This window comes from Caretta caretta, chromosome 2, assembly GCF_965140235.1.
Source record: "Caretta caretta isolate rCarCar2 chromosome 2, rCarCar1.hap1, whole genome shotgun sequence".
In the NCBI taxonomy this organism is placed as follows: Eukaryota; Metazoa; Chordata; order Testudines; family Cheloniidae; genus Caretta; species Caretta caretta.
Genome location: NC_134207.1, coordinates 10193008 through 10211095, shown reverse-complemented (window position 1 = coordinate 10211095; position 18088 = coordinate 10193008). Strand labels below are relative to the sequence as shown.

The window sequence follows — 18088 nt, the reverse complement described above, 5'->3', positions numbered from 1 at the left end:
TACCAGAATCTTTAACTCGGTTCTCTGAATATTAGCCTGATCCTGAATAAGTAATATACGTGTAGTATGCTGACTTTTTATTGTACCTTTGCATTAACAGAATGTTTTGAAAAACAATTACATTTGGGAACGATCAGTTACCCAGCTTTTAATCCATTTAACGTGTGCCATGTTCATTTTATACTGTTAGAGATTTTTAACTAAAATGTTGTGGGGTACCACAGCACAACAATGGTACCACAGCCTTACAGAAGTCTAGTACATCAACACTATTATCTTCATCAACCAAACTTGTGATCTCATCAAAAAAAGATATCAATTTAGTTTGACAAAATCTATTATAAACCCATGTTGATACGCATTATTACCCTCCTTTAATTCTTTATTAACTGAATGGCACATCAGACACACTGTTATCTTGCCTGGGATCAAAGTCAGACTGACAGGCCTATAATGACCCACATCATTCCAGGTTTCAGAGTAACAGTTACCTTGTTAAAATAAAAAATTTAAAATACTTTTTTTAAATTAGCTTTCTTCCAGTCTTCTGAAAAACTTACCCAGTGTTCCAAGATTTATTGAAAAATGAACATTTAACTATCCTGCAAGCTCCGCAGACAGCCCTTTTAAAACTCTTGGATGCAAGTTATGTGCACCTGCTGTCTAACATTTAGTAGCTGCTGTTTAACATTCTACTGAGATACTAGTGGAACAGAAAGAATGTCATCATCATCATCAATATGACTACATCATTGCTCCCCCCCCCCCAAATACAGAACAGACATATTTACTGAACACTTCTGACTTTTCTGCATTATTATTGATAATTCTACCATTTCCATCTAGCAATGGACCAATACCACTATTATAATTCTTTCTGTTCCTAATATACTTAAATGTTATTATTGTCCTTACCTCTGCTGACCATAGGTTTCTCTTCGTGCATCTCTACTTCTCTTATCAATTTTCTAAAATTCCTAGCTTCTGATTTATATAGATTACTAGCTTCCCCTTTCTTCCAAGTTGTTTTTTTAACCAGTACAGCCTTCTTCCTTGATTGAAGGATTGTGGCTTTTTGGACATCTACTAAGTGGTTCTTAAATGATTCCCAATTATCATTCACAAAAAGCTCATGCTCAAATAAATTGGTTAGTCTCTAAGGTGCCACAAGTACTCCTTTTCATTTTTCTGATGAAACTCTTCTTTGCAGCCGATTGTTTCAGCTTTGTGAAACTGATCCCTTTAAAGCTCCAAGTATATATATTACTGGTATGGACTTTACTCTACTTACACATTACAAATGCAATCAAGTCATGATCACTGCCTAAGCTACAATTAATTTTTAGTTCTGTGATCCTCTTTCTCTCTCAAGACTAGGTATAACACAGGATTCTCCCGTGGTGCTGGATGCAGTGCTTTTTGAGTTAGGAAACCGTCATCTATAATAATAAATTCTGAGGATGTTTTAGTACTTGCAGCATGAGATATCCAACATATGTCACTCCAATTGAAGTCTCTCATAATCACACAGTTTCCCCACCGTAAAAATTATAGATAGGTGCGTAAGGAGCTGGTCATCCTGTTCCTTAGTGTGATTTAGTGGTCTGTAGCAGACACCAACTAATACCTCATCCTGTACTTTTTCTATTAGGACATTGACCCATAAGCATCCAAAATCATTTTCTTCGGAGTTGTCAGTGACTTGGAAACAGGCAATGCCATTTTTGACAGAGTGCTACTCTCTCCCTCCCCTTTTACCCATTTGGTCCTTCTTAAATAGGTTATAATAATTGATTTTAACATTCTACAAATGTGAACAGTACCACCACCTTTCAGTAATACCAACTAGATCACATATATGTTCATAAATTCATAAAGTGTTGGGTTTTTTTTAGTAAAACCCTCTTCCCCGCCCCCCAGCTTTGTAAACAGAGCAAGTTAACGCCACAACAGATCATAATAATACAAACTGCAACCTAGTGGGGCAATAGACTGAATTTCAAGGTGCCTATAAATATTTATATATTTGTACTGAATGAATGCCATACTTGTAAATCAATAGTAACTCCTCAGTGTGTGTATATAAATACACCCATACACATGACATGTACACACATACACACACAAGTTGGACAGGTTTTTGGTAGAAAAAATATCATAAAGCAGGAAAATAAAAGGACAGGCAACACAGGAAAAAGGATAGGAATCCCCAACACAATCTAACAATCAGTCTCATATACAAAAGTCCATCCTGGTCAAGTCAAAGGAAATTATGTCCATGTACTTATGGGAAGAATTTGACCAACTGGAAGAAACCAGGATAATTTGCCACCACCTCGCTCCAGTTTTATGCTAGTGTAACTTCAATAGAATAACACAGTGGTAAATCAGGCCCTGGTTTTAAAATATAATATTAAGGTTATGACACAAATCAACAAAGCCAAGGAAGTTTGCTTTTCATAGTTGATGCCTATCTAACTCATCTCACACTTCTCAAGAGATATCAACTGCAAGCACAGAGACTAGTGACTTGTTGAAGGCCACAGAGGGAGCCAGCATCAGAACAAGGATTAGGTTCTTTTTTCAATCACAGGAGTGTTTCATTAGGTTATTAAGCATGGTATTTTCAGGTAATTCTGAAACTAAAAAAAAAAAATAATATGAATTGTTTTACCAAATATAGCTACAAGTGCAAAGAAGAAACACTTAAGGCTTCAAAATTCTCCACTGAAATAATTCTGTTACCAAACAGCACATTCATTTTGAAGTGACCTGATAAAATGCATATGTCAGAAAGTCAAGCTTTTTAAGCTGTGGGCAAAAATCACCTTTTTCCCCAATTACAGTTTAATAATTCTGTGGGAATGTAAGTTTTACACAAGAAAGTCTTTCAGACTTGAGCAGAAGACAGACTTTCATTTTGGGCACAGGGGTCACAAAACAGAGAATGCACTGTGCTTTGCCAGCAAATGTTAAATTTAAATAAAATCTTGTTTGCCCTTCACCCTGAGCTCTTAACATTGCTCGTAATTAGCCTGGTCTCCCCCCACTCCCACACTTTTGCAGGCCATATCTGCATCATCATTAAAAGCAGTTTTTTATTTTAGGTGCTATAATACTGAAATTAACTTAGCTTGTGACATCTTTGCCTACACTATGTATCAAAATATGAACATTTGATTGGCTTCATTTTGATCTACAGTAAGCAACTGAAAACATCCATAGTTCGTTTCTTTTATACAAATTAAATCATATTTGTTTTAACACATACTAAATCTTTTGAACTAAAATGATTCAAACCCCTCACATAAAGAGTGAATTTTCTTTCTACATCCCTTCTTTCCTTAAGATGTAGAAAAGAAATTCAAAGTTCTGAATAACATTGCTGAAGTTTTAGGGGCAGATCCTCAGCTGGTGTGAACTATCATAGCTCCATGGACTTCATAATTTACACCAGCTGAGGCTCCACCCCTTAATTAGCACATTAGGACAGAACCGCAGTAACTTAGTATATACTGAGTTACTGAGAGTTCAGTCACAATATGTACTTTAAGAGACTAAAATTATACTACTATAAATCTAACTATGACTTTATAGCAAAAATTAGTAAATTATCTTGGGGGTCACTACAGCAGGTGATAAGCACCTTCAATTTCCATAGATCACAGTATATTTCTCAAAGAAAGCCACTCATCTCACCATTAAAGGGAAATGCTCTATGATTTCAGAAATTAAACTACTTTATACCAATATGGTTTAATCTGCTTGCGTTTTGTACTTCATTCTTGACTAAAACATAAAATCCTGGATTCGGTCACACTTCAATTCCCCCTCCAAATAGGCACATACTAATACTAAAAGTTAGACTCTATGAATTATTTTGGGGAAGTTCTATGGCCTGTGTTATACAGGAGGTCAGACTAGATGATCACAATGGTTCCTTTTGGCCTTGGAATCTGTGAATCTATGAACGCTGCAAAAGCTGTATTTCATTACGGAAGAAGTTCACCACTACAGCATATGGCCAGCTGCTCAACCACTTAAATTTTACCACAGAGTCCTATTTTGAGGGTTTAAATGAGATCTTTAATGAATTTCCTCTTACAAGTCCACCTTCCAGCCAGTTACAGCTCCATGCAACATTCCCTCCCTGCATACATATTTTTCTACCCAGGAATAGTGTATGGGATGTGGGTGTGAGTGGCCATTCTTGATCAAGAAGTTTCCACACTAAAAAGCATGGACCATGCTCAATGGGCCCAAAGCACCAATCCGGGGATGCCATGGTCTCTAGCTCCACTTACATTGTGCCTGTGGAATAGTCCCTATGAGAGATTTGGACAGCTAGGATTAGGAGAATCCCTGCCTATGGATTTCCTAGCATTAACAAGGCACAAAAAATGGCCAGAGGTTGACCACAAGGAGATAAAAGCATGGTAATTAATATTCCTAGTCATACTCATATAAAGGGTGAATAAGATACATAGATTTAGAAGAAATATATTTAAAACAGGCATAAGTAAACTGAAGATGCATTAATTTAATTTCTGTGAAGGGAGTCATATAATAAGTATAACTGAGTGAATAAATTATTATTTTTGGAAGTAGTGTATGTCTTTTCTAAAGCTAATATTTGCTGTTCAGAAACAAATTGCTGGCCAAGACAAATTCCTGTAGACTAGACTAGACCATTTGCTAAGGAAGACTCCAAGCAGAACAGCCTGCAGTATAGTCAACAAGACTTTAGTGAACTCATGTGTTACTTCTTTTAAATTAGATGTATTTATCTTGATACCATACATACAGTATCAGTTTACCAGCAGCACAGCATGAAACACACAAGGGGGATGAAAATTGGGATTATGATGCAGAGTCACTTCTGTGGCTCCATAATAACTAAAATCAAAACAACAACACGGTCACAACAAATCTGTAATCCGGTTGAAGAAAGTACATTAAGTAAAATACGCCTATGTATAGATAAATTTAGTGAGTTGTGACTGAAAAAGATTTAGTATTCATTATTTGTATTACAGTAATGCCTAGAGGCCCAACTGAGACTGGGCCCAATTGTGCTAGGCACTGTACAAACACACAGCGAGAGACAGTGCCTGCTGCAAACAGCATTGGATCTAAACAGGCAAGACAGTGGGGAAACTGAAGCACAAAAATGTGAAGTGATGTGCCCAAGGTCACACATTTTTTGACTCCCAGCCCTGCCATCTACCAGACCATGCTGCTTCCAACTATGGGTGAGAGGTTTCTGGAACCAACCTGCTCATTCACCTTAGTATGAAAGGAACCTTGTTGCTTATGGCTAGAAAAACATCAGGTAACTTTCCAGCTTGTTGTTTTTCATTTTCATGTACTCTATGCCTCTGAAGACCTTGGAATGCCAAAATACCATGGAAAAGGTGGTGCTTGCTTTCACTTGGGCCAAACACACTTTAGGGAGTGTCAGATATTTCATGGAAAAAGCTAGAAATCTTGCAGAAACAGTTTAACATTGTATAGCCAATGGCTTAACACAGGGGTGGGCAAACTACGACCCGGGGGCCGCATCTGGCCCTACAGACATTTTAATCCAGCCCTCGAGCTCCCGCTGGGGAGCGGCTTTCGGGGCTTGCCCCGCTCCAGCTGGGGAGTGGGATTGGGGCCTTGCCCCACTCCACGCGGCTCCCAGAAGCAGCAGAAACATGTCCCCCTTCCTGCTCCTACACACGCTGCCCCCGCCTCAAGCGCTGCCCCCGCAGCTTCCATTGGCCGAGAATCACGGCCAATGGGAGCTGCAGGAGTGGTGCCTGCGGACAGGGCAGCATGCAGAGCCACCTGGCTGTGCCTCCACGTAGGACCCAGAGGGGGGACATACCGCTGCTTGAGGTAAGTGCCCCACAGAACCTGCACCCCTGGCCCCCTCCCATGCCCCAACTCCCTGCACCATCCCTGATCCCCCTTGGTCCCAGCCCAGAGCACTCTCTTGCACCCCCAACCCCTCATCCTCACCCCAGAGCCTGCACTCCAGCCAGAGCCCTCACCCTCCCTCGCACCTCAACCCCCTGCCCGGAGCCCCCTCCTGCATCCTCAACTCCTCATTTCTGGCCCTACCCCAGAGCCCACACCCTCAGCCAGAGCCCTCAACCCCAATTTCGTGAGCATTCATGGCCAAGCATGAAATTTCCATATCCAGATGTGGCCCTTGGACCAAAAAGTTTGCCCACCCCTGGCTTAACATATCCATTTGAACATGTAGTGCATCCCCAAACCAAATAATGGCAGTGTCTGGTCTTTAGCTATAATCAGTACCTCATTAGCTTGGTAGAGAAATCATTTTGAAACTGTCCTTCTCAGCTAAGAGTGTTAAAACTACAAATATGGCTGGTTGGCAAACTTTGATATAACTATTTTTTGTTGCATCTCCAGTTCAAATTTTGCTACTGAGGTTCTAATATTGGGGAAATACTAAACAAAGAACAGCAATGTCAATGAAAACAAGCAGCAAAATTCTGAATTTATGCTTTCAAGCTATTAAGTGCATGAAGGAGGGTACAGCTGTCAGATAGCTATAAAGGCCTGTCTTATTTGAAACCTCTGGATGTAAGCATTAAAATGTCATCAGAGAAAAGCTCTTTTTCTGCAGCTCACTATGGCATCATCCACAGATGGTTTTGCACTGGATGCTGTCAGCTGTCAGCCTCTGCTGATCTGCAACTCTGGTGTTAACTGAGCATTATGCACATCTGTTGCTTTCATTGTTCAGTACCATATATCAGATACAGATTTCAACAAGAGTGCCACTTGTATGTGTCAACATGAAACATTACTTCATCTGAAACAAATTGATACATTCAGGGAGCACAAGAGGCTCTCAAAGAGAACATCTCCTGAGGAAAAATATGTCCAAAATACCACATACTTACATGCTAACAATCTGTGTCTATGGTATAAATTCAGTGTTAAGATATCTGTGCCAAGCTTGACAGAGGACATGTAACATGACTTTATTTTGGGTAAACAAAGGTCAGAAAGTATTGGATAGTCTTTCATGTCACCTCACAGGAAAGAGTACCTCCCCCTCAACCTCCAAATCAGTAATAAGCAGGATTGCATGAATCATCTTTGTGCAGTGTCATTGTTTCCGGTGGTTTATAACTCAATATGAAACACAAAGGCACAATGTTTTAGTATGAGATGACCTGAAACACTATAAAATAAAAACAAAATAGTATAAAAATACAAAATTTGTTTGGCTTTCTTAGCGGGGTGGGGGGGAAGAGATTTGCTGGTTTAAATTGTTTTGTTTTCTACTAGTTAGGCCCACCGTCGTTTCTTCAAGTTTACAGGCCAATCACTTAGAGAAGTGATTCCCAACAACAGGTCCACACACTACTTCTGTTTGTGTGTGCACAAGTGTGCAATGCTCTGCCGTTGGTCTCAGAGCACTGCTTGTCTGTCTCCCGTTCATATCTACTTTGACCCTAAACACCAGACTTATGGGGTTAGAAGACCATAACATCATCATACCAAAACATCTGATCACATTACAACAACCTATCTATATAGTTCCATAAGCGTGCATGGTGCTTTAGAGAACAAATCAAAGGCAAGTTTCTGCCCAGAGACATTCACACTAATTCAGATATAATGTAACTGGGGATGGAGAGGCATATGAGTACAAGGGTTAGAACAACAGGTTATAAATGGGCCGGCACCTGCCTCTCACAAGCACCCCCTGGTCGAGTGCCTGCAGTCTCAGTTTGTGGTGCTGTATCAGCGTGGCACCCACCTCTTGTGAGCGTCCCCCCCTTGGTCGATGGTTTCTTTGGTGGGGCTTCAGTGACTCAGACCTCCAACCGAGTCACACAATGTCTGCAGGTGGAACAGAATGAACTCCTTCCGGGGTATACAATCTTTACCCTCTTCCAGCCCTGGAATGGGGCCACACCCCCAGCAGTAGCGCCGGAACTGGGGGAGGCCAAGGGGGCTGCCTCCTTCCTCCCTCCTCCTCCGCTTGATGCCACACCCCCTGGCCAGGCCAGCGTGGAGCCCCGTCTGTTGTGGGAGTTATGCAGACCCTCAACCTGCCCATGGTGTGGGAAGACTGACAGCAGCTCCCAACCCGAGTCCCGCCCGGCCCAGGGCAACTGGAGGTGGAGGGTCCACGACGCTGCATCAGCTTACCACAGCTGCCCACATGGCTCTCCCTGACCCAGCTCTGTCCAGGAGGGGATGAGGGTCCTCAGAGCCACAGCCTGGCCATGGTAAGAGCCACACCCACAGCTGTGGGGAGCCTGGGTCCCTCCACCTGCCCTGCGTGGGGCACCCAGGGACATGGGCAGGGGGATGCTTTCAGCTCCCCTCTCCACAGGTGGGTGGGAATCCCTGGCCCTCCTCCGGCTTGGCCGGGGGCAGGGCCTCCGGCAGAAGAGGAGGGGCGAGGGTGGGCCCCTGGTGTGAAGGGGAGGGGTCTCCGGGGGAAGTAGGAAGGCAGGGGCCAGGCCCCCACTCCCACCACTTTTGGGAAGACTCCGATGCCCTTCACCCCCAGGGCTTCCTCCCTGGAGACACTGTCTTCCTGGAGCCTTCCCTGGGCTGTCCTTGCTCAGTCTCTGCATCCGGAGGCAGGAGATCCTTCCTAGTTTCCCTGGTCCCTACCCACACTGAGCTGTCCGTGGTCCTGCTGCTCTTCCAGCCAGCCAGGAACAGTTCTTACTCTTCCAGCTCCAGGCAGCAACTGATTGACTCTTGTCTCTGCTGCTCCCTCTTATACGGCCCCCCCTGGCCCCGATTGGCTGCAGGGGAAGACAATCTAGGCCGCTTGGAGAACTTCTCTTCTGCTTCTACCTGGGATGGGGTATGGCAGGACCCTGACATCACCCTGTCATACAGATCATAAGTAAGACTACATTTAGTCATGGGTATTTTTAGTAAAAGTCATAGACAGGTCACGGGTTCACAACCCGTGACTTGTCCATGACTTTTAGTATATACCCCTAACTAAAACTTGGGTGGGGGGGTGCGAGTGCTCTGGGGACGATGGTCCAGGGGTGCTGTGGGTGGTGGGGAAGGTGGTCTGGGACCACACTGCTGCTGAGGGCAGGGGCAGCAGCACGTGGCCCAGGACACTTGCTGGTGCTCGGGGGTGGGGTTTGACAGGGCTGGAAGGGGCTCCCTACCTGACTCCACGTGTTCCTGAAGCTCTTAGGCGGCAGAGAGGCCAGGGGGCTCTGTGCACTACTCCCAGTTCTGCCACAAGCGGCAGCTGCGCAGCTCCCATTGGCCGGGAACGGCAGCCAATGGGAGCTGCAAAGGTGAGGCCTGTGGGCGCAGGCAGTGCACAGTACCCCCTGGCCCCTCTTCCACCTATGAGTTGCAGGGCCATGCCAGTGGGAGCCAAGGAGCCCTCCACTCCAAGGTAAGTGCCGCCGCCCCCGCCCCCGGCACTCCCCAGCCCCTATCCCTGAGCCCCCTCCCATACACCCAAACTGCTGCTGCTGGCCCAGGGGCTGCCCGGCTCAGGCAGCCCCTGAGCCAGCACCGGCCGCTGCAGAAGTGACAGAGATCATGGAAAGTCACGGAATCCGTGATTTCCATGACCTCCATGACAGACTCGAAGGCTTCATCATGAGATATGTGCACTTGTTAATTTTATTTTATATATATATATATATATATATATATATATATATATATATATATATATATATATATATATATATATATATATTGGGTTTTTCATGTTTTTATAAAAATATATTAAGAATTGAGAGTGAAATACTCAGATATCCCAAGGACCTACCACACTTTTACTTGCAATGGGGCTGTGTTGAGGGAGTTTAGGTGGAGGAGTCACGTGGGGTGTCTCACTTTAGTTTAGAGGGTTGTTTAGTTGGTTGGGGAAGGAGCTGCAGGATACAGGCTTATATGGATCTAGTGCCACCAAACCCTGCTTATTCGGCACTGAAGGATCAGATGCTGTTATTATTCAAGGGAATGGGCTGGAACAGTAGCCCTGGTGATGCTGTGTGGCAGCCCGCCATTTTGGTATGTGTATGAATTCCATCTCCTTTTCCATGCTTATTTCCCTGCACAAAAGTCTGTCTAATTGGGTTTTATGCAGAGAGGGGTTTATTTCACTTAGAAGGAGTAATATCAGGCAGAAGCAGAGTTAATATAATGTTCTTTAAAAAGGCTAAAGTCTCAAAAAAGCTTTAATCAGAGACACACTAACCAAATACCATTGTGCCCTTTCTACATAGCATGATGGACCATCAACTAGAGCTACGAACTCCATAGCTTCTTCTGTGCATGCCACCAATTTGTGACAAGTTGAAAAATATTATGGCAAAGTTGTAGCCTCTCTATAATTAAGACTGCAGCTCAATGTCCATTGTAAACCCCACTTGGTCCCAAAATTGGTACCTAAGGCCTGTGGCCAACCAATATAGCTCTACAGTAGTGCGGCATAATAATCATATTCTCTTGTGTTGTAAAGCTTCTCTATACACGGGTATATAACCATTTCTAGGCAATACACATCCAAATCCCTGTGCATCAAGAAGATGATGTATCCTGCAGAGGGACTCTCAACTACTTTTACATTTTCCTCTGAGGAAATGGCCATCCCTTCAAAGAGAGCCAATGTCATCTTGAAAAGCTTTACATAAATACAGCAGCTCTATCCAAACCGTGAAACTGCTACATGCTGAATTAATTAATTAACTATTAAAATAACAAATCTATTATTTCCATACTACTATAAAATAGCGAATATGTATTTATGTTTTTCCTCACATCCTCTCATCCCCCAAAGCTCAGACTAACCTCAGTGACTTTTCAATATCTAAAATATAAATAGTGGTTTGCACAAAACAGCAGCAACAAAAAGCAGGCTAGTAATGATCTCCACTTCTCTCAGAAAACAAAAAAAAATGACTGTGGAGTTTTTATATTGCCTATTTTCCTTTCATTACAGCTATTACAAATTTCAATTATGAGTAGTAATTTGTAAATAAACACAGTTAATTAAAAGCCATTACAATCTAGCATATTTCTAAGCCACTGCAAATTTTAGTACTTAAAATTAGCTTTGCTTTGAAGTTTTCTGACTTTATATTGTATACTTAAAAATAAGGATATAGTTACAACTGGTAGGTCTTATAAACAACAGTATGTAGGAAAGCTACAAAAAGTTGTTTTTCTTTAGAAACTCCACAAGGAAGGAAGCAAAGCTAAGGTCTTAGGAAAATTAGTAGCAATGCAATAAGAAGTGAGCTATATTTACACGAGTGTAAAACACCATCCAAATATTTGCTAGCTTTATGAACAAATGTATACTTTTAATGGGCCTTACCTGATACAGAGACTGTATGCGACCTTACTCCTTGCTTCTCATTGTTGGCCAGCCTGTAAAATAAAGGTTTAAATCGGTGAATGCTGTACATTCTTCACGGTTGAATACACTGTGAATTCATTCTAACAGGGCACCTACTGTAATTAGTAGAGCCAATCCATTCCCACAGAGACAAATTTTGAGGGGGAGAAAATTAAAAGAGGAATGTACCATCTTAAGTCCACCTGGGGGAGTAAGAGTGAAGGGAATGCTTTAAGAAGTCCATTTTAAAAAGCACAGAAATTCATTATGACATAAGCATAGTTCAAGAAAAGCTTGTTTTTAACAAATTTGACCAAACAAATTTTAAAAATACATTTCTAAACAGCATCAGTTTATTTACCCAATTCAATAGTATGTCCACTTTTTAAATTACATATTGGAAACTTAAAATGAAAACAGGTTTCAGAGTAGCAGCCATGTTAGTCTGTATTCGCAAAAAGAAAAGGAGTACTTGTGGCACCTTAGAGACTAAAAGTACTCCTTTTCTTTTTGCGAATACAGACTAACACGGCTGTTATTCTGAAACCTAGGTAACTACTGGAGGCCAAAATATAATTTAAAGCAGAGTGATGGGTTACCTTGGTTTATTCTGCAATTTTTTGTGTACCCTTCTGGCAGAGTAAATTGGCTTTTTGTCTAAAATGTGATTTATTTATGTACAATTGAATAAACAGTTTTCAATGATTTTCTATGTCAGGTAAATAACTAATGACTAATTGCATTTATCAGTCTACTAAACATCAACAGTAAAAGAAACACTCTGGTTAGCCGTTTCAGTAAATTATTATATTTTCTTTTTACAATAGAAGAAAAGAACCATGCACTCTTCATTTATGAAACAGAAATCTGATCTGCGAAAGGAAAGCCTTTCCAGATGCAAGATGTGTTGCCTAAAACTTATGAATATTTGACCCAAGAACAGTCTGCTACTGTCACAAGAAGAGCATATATAGTACCTGTTACAGAGTAACAGCCGTGTTAGTCTGTCTTTGCAAAAAGAAAAGGAGTACTTGTGGCACCTTAGAGGCTAACCAATTTATTTGAGCATGAGCTTTCGTGAGCTACAGCTCAGCTGTAGCTCACGAAAGCTCATGCTCAAATAAATTGGTTAGCCTCTAAGGTGCCACAAGTACTCCTTTTCTTTTTATATAGTACCTGTAATTCAACAGTATGGAATGTGCAAAATTACATTTTAACTCACTGTTACTAATAGAAGCTCTTCTAGAAAACTGTTATTTCATCACAGAAAGCTTAGCAGCTGAAAAAACTTTCAATACAAATCTAATGCATTTAAAAATTAATTATTTCCTACTTATCCCCTGTATCCATTTTATGTAAAAATATTTTTATTCTAGCATCTCATGCATTAGCCCCTCTGAACAACCACATAGTCCGATTGATTTTACCGTTGCCCTTCCTTTCCTGCAATCTTGTTGCCCCCTTTGTTGCGGCATGCCTAATATTAGGCAAGCTACTCCTCAGAGGTGGCCCCCCTACTCATGTGGAGATCCAGTAAAACCAATGGGTCTTTACCATGAATAGATCATACCGATTAATTGCTGTGCTTCATTTCCATGCAGGAAGACACCTTTTTCTCTTATAGGAAAGCGATCACTTTGTTTTGCCCATATGGTCAGCTTAATAAATTACAACTGAAACGTACAGACAAGAGCAATTTTTTCTGAAGGTATTACTTCATAGATACTCTGGTTCAGGAGAGCACTGAAGCATGTGCTTATGTGCTGTCATGAACAGGGATGCTTTTATAAACTGGTGCCTTAAACTGTAAATAATGTATGCAGCATTGCAGTGCTTAATTTGTAATGAAAAAGGCACCAGGGCTCAAGCAATTTTTTTTACTTTCATAACTGATGTGGCAAGCCCAGAGGTGCCGGGGCTCAGAATTGCTACGCCCAGAGGTGCCGGGGCTCAGAATTGCTACGCCCAGAGGTGCCGGGGCTCAGATTTGGCAGCTCAGGCACAAATTAAGCATTGCAGCATTGTTGTAGTTATGTTGGTCCCAGGATATTAGCAAGACAAGGTGGGTGAGATAATATTTTGTACTGGACCAACTTTGGTTGTGAGAGAGACTCTAAAGCTTGTCTCTCTCACCAACAGAAATTAATCCAATAAAAAAAAACCTGTAAATAATAGTATTTCTAACCTACAGTCTGCTTTAAAATGTCAGGCTTGCTTTTGGAGAATCATTGATTTTCTCCTAGTGCCAGGGATCAGATATGCAACCACACACTTTATACATCTGTGGAAACTGATGTAATTTAGGTTGTGATTTTAAGTATTGTTAAAGAAAAAACGTTGTATGGAATCCAATAAGAATAGAAATGTAGCATGGGGCACGGGTCACTTGCTGGAGGATTCTCTGCTCCTTGAAGTCTTTAACCACGATTTGAGGACTTCAATAGCGCAGACATAGGTGAGAGGTTTTTCGCAGGAGTGGGTGGGTGAGATTCTGTGGCCTGCGTTGTGCAGGAGGTTAGACTAGATGATTATAATGGTCCCTTCTGACCTTAAGATCTATGAATCTATGAACAGAATCCCTATGAAAATTATTTTTTGTTGGGATTTAAGTATTTGCTTGTGATGTTTGTAACCCATATTCTGCAACACTCTGTTTATACCTGAGAATCAGAAACTGAAACTGACTTAAGGTTTGTCTACACTTCACACTCCTTTCAGCAATGGGTAGTGTATGGGTACCACATCCCACCTAGCACAGATATAAACAGCAATGTAGATGGTGAGGCACCGCTTACACAAGTAGCGTAAAGACATGCCTGAACCCTGTGGGTACGTACCCTACATGGCTCTCTGCTCGCCCAAGCCGTGCATCTTCCATTTGCACTGCTAAAAGGAAGCTGTTTCCCTGCTGCTGGAGGCTTTCCCCACCTCAGGGAGCTGACAGAACCTTTCCCCACTGCTTCCCCACACCAGAGCCTTTACTCACCACAGTGAAAGGCTCCAGCAGCAGGAAACTGCAAGAGCCTTTCCCCTCTCCTCCCTTTCACTTACACATGTAGCTACATGCCTCCTACTTGCCGCCATTAGTGACGTGTAGTACCGATGTAGCCTTAGAGTAGTTTCATTCTCCAAGATCAGTGAAATGTTGACAGGATTTTTAATTATCAAAGGTAGTGTTAGAACACAGGCAAGGACAAAAATAGCTATTTTTATTCTAACGGGCTCCCTAGGTGAACAGTTATAGTTTGCTAAAAACATCATTTTTAGGTATCCTTTTTTTCGAAATTTCCAGATTCAAGAGCTGGTACCTGGTTCTGCCTATAATGGTCTGTGCTGTGCCTTGGCCGGAGACAACTTTCAATAGGTTCATTGGAGTGGGATGCTGACAACTGGATTTTTCCAGAATGAGCAGCCCAGCACGGTGTCCAACATCACAACATAGGGGTTGTGGAAGGTTTCCCAGTGAAGACATTAGGGCTTGATACAAAGCCTATGAGTCTTTCTGCTGCGTTCAAAGGGCTTTGGATCAGTGCCTAAAATCCTATCTAACTGTGTCTGGGGCAGGACCAGAGTCCCTGCTCCTGCATGATGATGGATAGTTCCTTCACGTTTCAGTTTAATGCTGAAAAAAAGTGACTCTCTGGTTGTACATAACTCAATTCACTCTAAACTTGAGCTGTCCTAAAAGTGGATTTTGGTGCCTAAGCTTTTCATGCTTCAGACAGGCAGACAGGTGACCAAACAATTCATATGTTAGAGTGGCTTAAGTATAAGGGTCAACAAGCATAAGGTTGGCAGGTGGTAATGGGGCTTTGCCCACTTTTTTCTTAATGTTTTTCCTTGTCTTGTGTAAATTGTAGCTCCCCTGCAAAGATGGGCAACCAAATTCAGGATGAGACTGCACACAGGCTTTGGGGTGGACCTTCCCCTCTCATTTTGGCACATAATTAGTGGTTTAACCTATTGCCAGCCTTGAGCCTGATGAGTGTGTGGCTAAAAATACCTCTGATCCTGATTGCTAACCTGGGAGAGAATGACCTAGTGAATGGAGTGGGTTTGTCAGTACAGGTCAAGTGGGTCTTGAAGTTGCTATAGCAGAGTTTCCCCCATGCTACAATTGGTGTGTTATGAAATGCAGCCCCAAGGACAAAATAAGCATTCCAAGGTCAAGCGGTACTGGAAACAGGAGATGTTAAAACACTTGTCTGGCATTGGGTGGAAGTGGAAGGAAAGTGAGTCTTGACACCATTTCATTAAGAATTTCTAGGTTCTGGTGGCAGAGTGCCCCACCATGTCTTGGACACAGGATGGCTGCCTAGCATTGGTCGGAGATATTAGCATCTATTTGTCTGACACACATTGGCATTCTCTACAGCTCCATAGTCATGGCTGGAACAGTATTTAGCTACCCACTTAGGCATTTTTTTTTTTGGTAATTTAACAGGCTACAAAATTAAGGTGCATTTTAATATTACTGATATTATTTATTATTTGTCTTACAATAGTGCCTCAAGGACCCAGCTGAGAGTAAGCCCCATTGTGATAAGTACTGTACAAACAGGAAGAGACAGTCCCAGTCCCACAGAGCTTACAATCTAAATAGATAGGATGACCAATGGTTGGAGAATGGAAACATTACTTCCATTTCACAGATCCAGCATTGAGACAGAGAGATTTAGCCCCCAATTCAGCAAGGTACTCAAACACTTAACTACTCATGTGCTTAAATTTATGCACATGTTTAGAATACCTGATTTCCTGAATCCTATTCCAGTGCTTTAAACAAAGGATTGCCCTTTCTCCTAGTCAAATCTCATCCATGGTGGTTAACACTTTTTCCTCAGATCTTTTCTTGAATACCATTTGTATCCTTTACATCACCTGTCACTTATCTAAATTGCATGGTCTCATATGATTACACATTATTCTTGTATTTGCCTAAAGCAACAATAAAAATGAAATATATATTTTAAAAACCTAGGGTGTCATTTACATGAATCTCAACAAAACTTTTTAGAACTCAAAACTGATGTTTCTTAATGACAAATTACAGGCAAAACTTACTTTGGTATTGATGGTAAAGCTCTTTCACCTTCTGCATAAAGAGAAAAGAACAAGGTTAATATTTTATTTACATGTTATTGATTAAATTCCCTGTACAATATTTATACACATAAAATCCTGTCTCATCACAATAGCCTCTCAGGGAAATCACCTATAGAATCAAAAGATCATTCTATATTCTTATTACAGCAGCATATCACACAATATTGTAATCTTGTTAACAGGCTATACAGAACTTCTCATTGAATCTCATCCATATGGTTTTCAGTTTTTCCTCAGATCTTTAGCCTTTTTTTCAATATTCAGAACAGAATTTAACTTAGTCAGATCACTGCAGAAAATGACAGTACTGTAATTCCTTCCTCTATTAATGAACATTTTATAAGATACACCTAATACATAACTATAGATGAAGAAGCTATTCAAAACTAATCTGAACCATCCTAATCAGTACATAAGAGACACTGTATGAAGCATTACACTAGCTAATACAGCATTTTGTAATATGATTTATTATTTGGACTCTATAATAAAGGGACACCACCTGCTCAATAGCGAAAGATAAATTAGATTCTCATTATAAGTCCAATTTTCAAACTCTCCTCCCAACCTCTCCAAAAAGAAAATGTACTTCCTGAAAAGAATTCTGCTTTTTTTTTTTAGCTAATAATATCACTAAAATGCTTGGGCCTAGATAAACTCAATTTTTTTTTTTTTTTTTTTTGGCTGACTGTGATGAGAAGTGTCTTTTATCGCAGTATCTTTGTGGGAGGTTAGTAGGGAAGTTACAAAGAACAAAAACAATCTGTGATACTGCACCCTAAAGTAGGCAGGGAAGGAGATTATTAGTGGTTGTTAAAACAGAACTATAAAAAGGAGTCATTGGAATACTGAGGAATACTTTTCCTGAGGGGGAAAAAGAAGAGGAAAGTGCCACAGGTTCAGGAAACAAGGAGGATGTGGGAACGGGCTATCTACTGTATATAAAAGACTCTGTAAGTTCAGGACTGTTTGTTTTTCCCTGGCTGAGCAAATGTAAGCTTTGACCAGATGAAAGAAAGCTCCAGTTTTGCCTCCAGGTACCTTAGGATGGGATGGAGAAACACTGCACACAGATATATGTGCTCTAAAATGTCAGGCTGAAATATTTTATGTCTCCTTGGCCCTACACACAATTATAGTACCTGTAGCTATGGCTTTGGCTACACATGAAAACAGCTCTGTATTGGTGTATAAACAGGAAATTTTACATTATTTTTAATGTTTATAAACAGAAATATATCATCTGCAACTGACTCCAGGCATAGATTAGATAGAGTAGAATATGGGAGGGAACACAAAGGGGCAGGAGTTTGGGAGTGGGCATGGTGTGGGGTCAGTGGTCTGAGAGGGCCAGAGATTGGGGCTTGAGAACTGGACGGCATGGAAGCTGGGCTGCCAGTCTTGGAATTGGGGCTGGGGAGGGGGATCTGGGAAAGGCAGTGTCTGGAGGCGCGACAGGACTTTGGCAGAGCACAATAAAAGTGCTGGGTTTTGAAGGTGGCTTGTATGAAGGTGCAAGGGAATGATGGTGAGAGACAGGGAAAGATAGAGATTCTTAGTCATGTTCAACTCAACATTTTATATATCTTTAAACTTGTAAACACTTAAAAT

At 41.4% G+C, this 18088-nt stretch overlaps 1 protein-coding gene across 9 annotated transcripts in view; it reads right to left on the bottom strand.

Moving 5' to 3' along the window:
• Positions 1-18088, bottom strand: part of PTK2 (protein tyrosine kinase 2) — a 381820-nt gene that overhangs the window by 109431 nt on the left and 254301 nt on the right. For all 9 annotated transcript variants that reach the window (XM_048841744.2, XM_048841743.2, XM_048841741.2 and 6 more), the window contains 2 exons: positions 16436-16466; positions 11351-11403 (listed from right to left, as the gene is read on the bottom strand). In XM_048841744.2, the coding sequence (XP_048697701.1) occupies positions 11351-11403; positions 16436-16466 (84 nt within the window). The remainder of the gene's footprint in view (positions 1-11350; positions 11404-16435; positions 16467-18088) is intronic.